This window comes from Mus pahari, chromosome 9, assembly GCF_900095145.1.
Source record: "Mus pahari chromosome 9, PAHARI_EIJ_v1.1, whole genome shotgun sequence".
Lineage (NCBI taxonomy): Eukaryota > Metazoa > Chordata > Mammalia > Rodentia > Muridae > Mus > Mus pahari.
This window is the reverse complement of record NC_034598.1, coordinates 46,948,219-46,957,008: the sequence shown is the minus strand read 5'-3', so window position 1 is coordinate 46,957,008 and position 8,790 is coordinate 46,948,219. Positions and strand designations below refer to the sequence as shown.

The following is an 8,790-nucleotide window of genomic DNA, read 5'->3' as shown; positions in this document are numbered from 1 at the left end:
TTTATAGGTTATAAACCAATAAAATAATTAGTACAAAACTCCAAGTTTAATTATTTTAAACAAAATTCATCAAATTAAGCTGTATTATCAGCACACTTTTGCAGAAGTTTTACAAAAATTTTCCAATTACGGCATATTTTATGTCACTCATCATAGGACTCATGTGTTTCAGTTTTTAGGGTCCACTGGAAGTAGTGTTTTCTTTTATATTTTTCAAATTACTAAATTTTCTACCTGCTATGACAATCCAATTATGTTACATTATAATCATGTTCTATGTCTTTTATAAATAAGCCATGCAAAATAGCTTAATTAACTTGATAAATCTAGCAAGTTTAAGTTGAATAAACATTTAGTACATAGAAATGTATGACAATTCTCTATAAACATATATATAAACATAAAATTTAGGATTTTGGTTTTGAGAAAGTACTTTCACCTCTCAGTTAGGAAAGTGTACTAAAAGAAAAAACACAGAAACACTCACATAGGCTTAGCAAACAAATGACTAATACATTCAATGGCTGAATGGGTTTAGATCACAAATAATACATTTGAGGGTAGTTCATGTTTCAGCAACATATTATTGATTTCTAAATCTTGTCTCATGGTTTTTAAAAGAACAAAATCTATGAAACACATTTTTGAAAGCTTCTTTCACCTGCTGGTTCCTTAGGGTGTAAATGAAAGGGTTTAGTAAAGGGGCCACAGAGGTGTTAAGCACAGCTATACCTTTATTTAAGGTCACCCTCTCCTTGGCTGATGTTTTCACATACATGAAGATACAACTCCCATATGTAATGGAGACAACAACCATGTGTGAAGAGCAGGTGGAAAAGGCCTTTCTCCGCTGTTGAGCTGAAGGGAACTTTAGGATGGTTTTGATGATGAGTGTGTAGGAGAAAAGCACTAAGATCAAGGTAATGATAAGTGTCATTATAGCTAAGGTAAAAGCCATCAATTCTATTAACCGTGTGTCTGTGCAAGACAACTGCAGGACAGAAGTGTCACAAAGGAAGTGATCAACAGTTTTGGAAGCACAGAAATCCAGTTTGAGTCCCAAGAGCAAAGGGGGTAAGATGACAAAGAACCCAGTTACCCAGGAACTGAGGACTAGTAGGTGGCACACTTTGCTATTCATGATGACAGGGTAGTGCAGTGGTCTACAGATGGCTACATAGCGATCATAGGACATGGCAGCCAGGAGGTAGAACTCTGTGGCCCCTAGTAGAAAAAAGAAGAATAACTGAGCCACACAAGCATTATACAAAATCATTTTCTCTTCTAAAAGAATGCTTGTGAGAAACCTGGGAATGCAGACTGTAGTGAATGCAATTTCTAAGAAAGAGAAATTCCGGAGGAAGAAGTACATTGGAGTCTTGAGGTGGGGATCCAGCAGGGTGAGAAGGATGATCACTAAGTTCCCCATCAGGCTCAAGATGTAATTGAAAAAGAGAAACAGGAAAATCAGAATTTGTAGCTGAGGGTCACCTGTCAGTCCAAGCAAAATGAACACTACCTCCACAGACTGGTTCTTCATTTCTCTTGTTTCCTAACAAATCTACAGAAAATATTAAATTAATATCACACCTAGGAAAAATCTTTCTTCATTCTCAGTTATAAGATTTCTATATTCATGTTTAATAAATTCACGTATATTTTCAAAAATCAACATTCAAGTCACTCTTTGAACATGTCCTACATTACAGTACCATGATTTTCTGAATTCTAAGATTCTAGTGCAGTTGTATATACTCAGTTTTGTTAATATCTCAAGTTCATTGCCAATTAATTGATTGTTCCTATTGGCCACAATAACTACCATTTTAGAAATACATGTAATGGAATAGGGCATTTCAAAGAAGGCTTTATTACAACAAAGATATTTTCTACTTTAATATAAAATAAGCAGCATCTTCTATGATGAGTGTTATGGTGATTACCCCTCAAGGATGTGTCATCAGCTAAATCTGCAATAAGCAGTGTTATCCTGAAAGGCTTCCCATTATTGTCATCTGGCTCAAATTAAGTATGAATGGGAAGAGGAAATCTGTCAGTAAAAAATAAGAGTGATAATTAGTGTGTGTGTGTGTGTGTGTGTGTGTGTGTGTGTGTGTGTATGTGTTATAATTAGAAAAATGATGTTTAACATACATATTCCAATCCACCTCTTGTTTTGCAGTTGAATTTATTTTGACAACACATATTTTGTATCTCTGGATGTTTATTGCTTTGTTTTAAGCATTCTAAAATGATTTTCCCCATAAATATAGTTCTAGTTCTTTAATTTATTTGATTAATTATAAAACATATAAATCTTGGAGTTTAAATATTATGAAATTGCCCAGTAGAAGCAATCTAAATTTGGCATTAAAAAGTACATACATATCAAAACACACCTAAGTCAAGTCAATAATCAGAATGGTCTATATACCAGTTATGTGCTTTCTGTTTGAGGTTCTGCACACAAGGTTTTGTACATGCTAAGCAATTCAAAGCAATAACTGGGTTTCAGAGCTTCTGTCCCAACTCATAACTTTCTTTGTGGTTTATGAAATGGTGTTTCAGATAGTTTAGAGTAACACGAAGGGAATAATTTTAATATTGTATCCTTTTGAATATTTCTAACCCCTCTCTTTGATGGCACTCCCCTGAGCAACCACTTCCTTCACAGTGCCTTTCTTTATTAATCACCTTAATGATTATAAAGGGAGTAGAGACAGTTGATCTCCTTATAAGTACTTACAACATATAGAATTTACCAAAGAGCCATAATAAATATAGTGGAAGCAGAGAAGTATTAAAGTTCCTTTGTGTTATGATAAAAGATGTGTGAAAAATACATGGCAGCCCATAAATATATTTTTAATTAAGAAAAATGTTATAAAAATTAAAATATCAAAACTATATCTACAAATGAATAGATAATAATAAAGGAGAAAATTACATAAATATATTTTTTAAATATTTCTGTTACTAATGTCTATCTCTGCTCATTACTTAAATTACAAGAACATGATTATATTTTAAGTCAGAAAAAGTGAAAATCTGGAGGAAAAGAAGAGAGTATGTCAAATTTTAAGTTCACTGTTGGTGGTTGATGGTTGAGATGAATTTTAGAGATACAGATATCTTATCAAAATAATAAAATTAAGATATCAGTTCAACTGGGAATTAAATAAATAAAATCTTGACTTCATTGATCATTACATGTGCAAAACTAATATTTTACTGTTCTACAATGAGACAAATAACTTTAAATATAAAAATATATTCAAGGTTGTGTTTATACCAAAAGGTCAAAATAAGAACTAGAGCTTTCAAGTTATAGCTTTGAAAATTCAGCACCATAAAAGTTTTTGAATGAACTTTAAATCTTCTTACTAAAAGCTAAGTTACAAATTTTCTTCTAAAAAGATCCAGTTTTCAGGGCTGATCCTTTCTGTAGATACTTTTCATATTTACTTTTGTGTAAAATCTTACTGCAGGGCAGTTAGTTCTAAGCATATTTGTTAAATGTTCATTAAATTTTTGCCAAAAAAAGAGGTTCGTTAAAACATTCAAAGAAAAAAACCTTTTTCTTGATTGTTTTTGCTATTACTAAAAAATGGTCAAATCAATTTAAAATGGACACTGTAAAAATCATATCTTCTGTGTTGAAGATATTACCAATGATATTTCCAGTCTTTTAACTTCTAAGTCATAAACTTTTTCCTTAAAGCAAAATATATAAAAATACAAAGAACTAAATAAAATTGAAAATTAAATGCCTTTCCAATGATAGTGTCATAATTTTTAGAAGAATAAAACTTTTGGGTATAAAAGGGACTTAAGATAGACAATATTCTAGACACATAAACTTAAGTAAATCAAAGAACAGTGATAATTCAAACGTGTTCTTTGAAAATAATATGTGGAATTTTCCTCATGTGTCATGTCATTTAAGGCATAAAACTGTTGGATGAAGAATATACAATTCACAGGTTTACATTAAATGTCATGAAACATTATAAAATGTTCCTGATTACATAGGTCATCTCAATGATAACACTGCATGTTGGCAGCATGGCACAATCATGTAAAGGAATTCCATCACACCACACCACACCACTGATTTGTCCTTCCTCAACAATAACATTACCATGTATTCTCATGGTGGGAAAAAAACCCTACAGACTAAAATATCACAAGCTAATAAATGCAATTATGTTCATTAGATGAAATGTCACAGAATATGTTTTTAAAGTCAAACTTTAATTTTAGATAGTGCTTATATTGACTACTATTGCACCACTCTCTTCAAGCCAAATGAAACTGTAAAAAGCACTAACCCTGTGACTGTTCTGCAGCTTTTTCAGTAGGTTGTATGTGCAGATTTGAGTAAACTTTCTGCACATAATCCAGCCCAGCATCCTTGTGTGAAGAGAGCATTGACGATCCACTCACCTCCCTTAGCACCTCATTCTACTTCAAAATACAGTGATTGAACAAATGTCCTTTTAGAGCTATTATTGCTAACTGATTTATCTCATGTTGATATGAAAATAAATCACCCTCTACTCTACAGTTGACTATAGTTCACCTGTGAGAAGTGTTATAAGCTTGTAGAGCTTGGCATACATTACTGTATAAAAATTTACTGCCTTTTGAGACAGTGGAAGATTTCCTAGTGTTCTATAGCAAAACCTCACAAGAATGAATAATCCTCAGGGTAACTGAGATACAAGAACATCATTTCCTGAGGGATTGCCAAATTGTATGATACAAAAGTGCTTTTTATAAAAATAGACTTGTATACTTGTGTATACACTCCCAATATTTCTTTTACTACTCTTAATATTGCTTCTAAAATATTGTTAATAGATTGCTACAATAATTTAATGCTTATCATGTACATGTCTTTACCTTCCTGCTTGAAATATGAGTAGTTAGAAATATTTTTCTTATATTTAACCAATGAAGAAATTCACATGCATTTTCTTTAAAATGTACTTTTCATATTTTATATGTATATTTATATTTTCTATTGACATGTTATATACTTATATTTATAATTTATAAATTATGGATCTATAATTATATATAATAAATATACAATGAAGAATAAAATATATAATATAAACATCAATAAAACATAAAAATATATAAATACATTAAATATATTAAGTATATAAGTATAATTATATTATTTATAAATATTACACATATTTATGATATAAACATATATGTATGTGTGTGTATTTGTGTGTGNNTGTGTGTTTGTGTGTTTGTTTGTGTGTGTGTGTGTGTGTGTGTGTGTGTGTGTGTGTGTGTGTGTATTCTATTGTCTGCAAGTATGTCTGCATACCAAGAGGCCATTGGATCCTATGGGACTATAGTTATCGATAGTTGTGAGCCACCATGAGGGTGATGGGAATTGAATTCAAGACCTTCGGAAGAACAGTCATTTCTCCAGCCCCACATTTTCTTTTAATACTGTTTAGTTCATCCCCTTTTATTTTATCAACCTTCAGCCAATTTATTATTATTGGTTTGGGATCTCTGCTAGTTACAGGTCTTCCTTTCAGCTTTTCTTTAGAATACTTATATAATGTCTTTCCAAATGTGCAGTATTCTCAAAAAAGTCAATTTTAGGAAAGAAGGACACTTGCAACCAAACTTGCCTATCAAGAAATTTGCTCTTTGAACTGCAAAAAATATTTATTTTTCCATTTTTCCATCCAGCTTCAACACCACAAGGTAAACTGAGGCAGGTGTACATAGAGTTGGCCACAGGGACTGGGCACTGGTGGTACCCAGCATTGGCATCTTCTGATAGTTTGGAGTTTGCCCAACAGGTTTCATGTTTTCCTCTGGAGATTACAGTTAATTGATTGGACAAATCTTAGAAGAGACTTGGAACTTTTAACATTTGTTGAGACTGTTATAGACAATGGAGATTTTTGGAAGTTGGACTAAATATATTTTCTATTTTGCAATGTCTAGGTATGTGCCCCATAGACTTATATGTTTGAACAAGCCTATGGGTGCAGGGAGCGGAATGTGGTAGTTTGAATATGCTTGACCCAGGGAGTGACACTATCAGGATGCATGGCCTTCTTGGAGTAAATAAGAAGAAAGGCTCAAACTTGTTGTCTAAACAAGAAGAAAGGCTCAAGTGAGAATGCTTGAATCTCACTTAGAAGAGAGAATAAAATGGAGTGAAAAGAACTGGATAGGAGAGGGCATGGGAAGGAGAATGGGGTTGGAGGGGTGGGTTCAGGATTAGGTGTGGGGAGAGACAGGAGATGGCTAGAGGGCTAGGAGAATAAATGGAAATCTGCAACTGGTAGGAGTGTGGGTGTACTGGCTGGTTTTGTTTGTCAACTTGACATAATCTGGAACTATCACAGACAAATGAACTTCAGTTGTGGAAGTGCCTCCATGAGATCTAGCTGTGGGACATTTTCTAGGTTGTTGATCAATGGGGGAGGGCTCCTTGTGGGTGGTACCATCCATGGGCTGGTAGTCTTGGGTTCTATAAGAAAGCAAGCTGAGGAAGCCTGGGGAAACAAGGAAAGGTATTAACAAGTATATATAGATACCTGTATATATTGAAAAATTACTATTAATGAAAAAGATTGCTTAAATTTACATAGCTAGTAATTTGGATGACTAGTATTAAAAGTTATCGTATCTATCTCTTGAGAAATTTTCTTATGTAGGATCCTCATCATTAGACACATAGATGCTTACATTTTCATGAGAGACATGACACTATTTTCTTTGCCTTAACGATATTATGGTAAGTATTTACAACCTCTAATGCATATGTTATTCCTAAAAGTGGTTGCAGACCTCTATAGTGACCATAGGTATGTTGTTCCATTTCTGAGTCTTCAATTTTTTTCCATTGATCTACTTACCTGTCACCAATACCATTCAGTTTGTATCACTATTCTATAGTACAGCTTGAGGTCAGAGATGGTGATTCCCCCAGATGTTCTTTTATTGTTGAGAATAGTTTTTGCTACCCTGGGCTTTTTGTTATTCTAAATAAATTGAGAATTTTCTCGTTCTAACTCTATGAAGAATTGAGTTGGAATTTTGATGGGTATTGCACTGAATTTGTATATTGCTTTTGGCAATATGACCAGTTTGACTATGTTAATCCTGCCAATCGATGAGCATGGGAGATCTTTCCATCTTCTGAGGTCTTCTTCAATTTCTTTCTTCAGAGACTTGAGGTTCTTGTCATAAAGATCGTTCACTTGTTTTGGTAAAGTCACACCAAATATTTTATATGATTTGCTACTATTGTGAAGGGTGTCATTTCCCTAATTTTTTTTCTCAGCCTGTTTATCCTATGAGTAGAGGAAGGCTACTGATTTGTTTGAATTAATTTCATGTCCACCCACTTTGCTGAAGTTTTTTACCCACTTTAGGAATTCTCTAGTGGAATTTTTGGGGTCACCTAAGTATACGATCATATCATCTGCAAATATTTTGACTTCTTCCTTTCCAATTTGAATCTGTTTGACATCCTTTTGTTGTCTAATTGTTCTAGCCAGAACTGCTAGTACTATATTGAATATATAGGGCTAGAGTGAGCCGTCTTGTCTAGTCCCTGAGTTTAGTGGATTGCTTCAGGTTTCTCTCCATTTAATTTGCTGTTGGCTACTGTTTTGGTGTATATTGTTTTTACTAGGTATAGGTATAGGCCTTGAATTCCTGATCTTTCCAAGAATTTTAACATGAAGGGTTACTGAATTTTATCAAATGGTTTTTCAGCATCTAATGAAATGATCACGTGTTTTTTTTTTTTTTTTTCTTCCTTTGAGTTGGCTTAAGGGTGGATTACGTTGATAGATTTCTTTTTTTTTAATTAGATATTTTCTTTATTTACATTTCAAATGTTATTCCTTTTCGTGGTTTTCCCTCTGAAGACCCCCCCTCCCATTATTCTCTCCCACCTTCCCCTACTCACCAACCCACCCACTCCCACTTCTTGACCCTGGCATTACCCTACACTGGGGTATAGAGCCTTCACAAGACCAAGGGCCTCTCCTCCCATTGATAACCGACTAGACCACCTTCTGCTACATATGCAGCTAGATCCATGAGTCCCACCATGTGTTTTATCTGGTTGGTGGTTTAGTCCTAGGGAGCTATGGGGGTACTGGTTAGTTCATATTGTTGTTCCTCCTATGGGGCTGCAAACCCCTTCAGCTTCTTAAGTCCTTTCTCTAGTTCCTTCATTGGGGATCCTGTGCTCAATCCAATGGATGGCTGTGAGTATCCACTTCTGTATTAGTCAGGCACTGGCCCAGCCTCTCAGAAGACAGTTAAATCAGGATCCTGTCAGCAAGCACTTGTTGGCATCCACAACAGTGTCTGGGTTTGGTGATTGTATATGGGATGGATCCCCAGGTGGGAGTCTCTGGATGGTCATTCCTTCAGTGTCTGTTCCACACTTTGTCTCTGTAACTCCTTCCATGGGTATTTTGTTCCCCTTCTAAGAAGGATCAAAGTATCCACACTTTGATCTTCCTTCTTCTTGAGTTTCATGTGGTTTGTGAATTGTATCTTGAGTATTCCAAGCTTCTGAACTAATATCTACTTATAAGTGAGGAATACAGAATGGCTGAGAGAACCTAAAAAAAAGTCCAACATCCTTAGTCATCAGGGAAGTGCAAGTCAAAGCAACCCTGAAATTCCATACCAGTCAGAATGGCTAAGAACAAAATCTCAGGTGGCAACAGATGTTGGTGATTATGTGGAGTAAGAGAAACATTTCTCCATTGCTGGTGG

General features: G+C 34.4%; 1 protein-coding gene across 1 annotated transcript; it reads right to left on the bottom strand.

The window, feature by feature from the left end:
• Nucleotides 1-583: 583 nt before the first annotated feature.
• Nucleotides 584-1,540, bottom strand: LOC110326799 (olfactory receptor 6C6-like). Its single transcript, XM_021205391.1, has one exon. It carries the CDS (start codon nucleotides 1,538-1,540, stop codon nucleotides 584-586), a length of 957 nt encoding a protein of 318 aa, XP_021061050.1.
• Between the last annotated feature and the right edge of the window lie 7,250 nt (nucleotides 1,541-8,790).

What these genes read in the sequence shown, in the direction of transcription:
- LOC110326799 (XM_021205391.1), bottom strand. Translation starts at nt 1,540, where the DNA reads ATGAAGAACCAGTCTGTGGAGGTAGTGTTCATTTTGCTTGGACTGACA.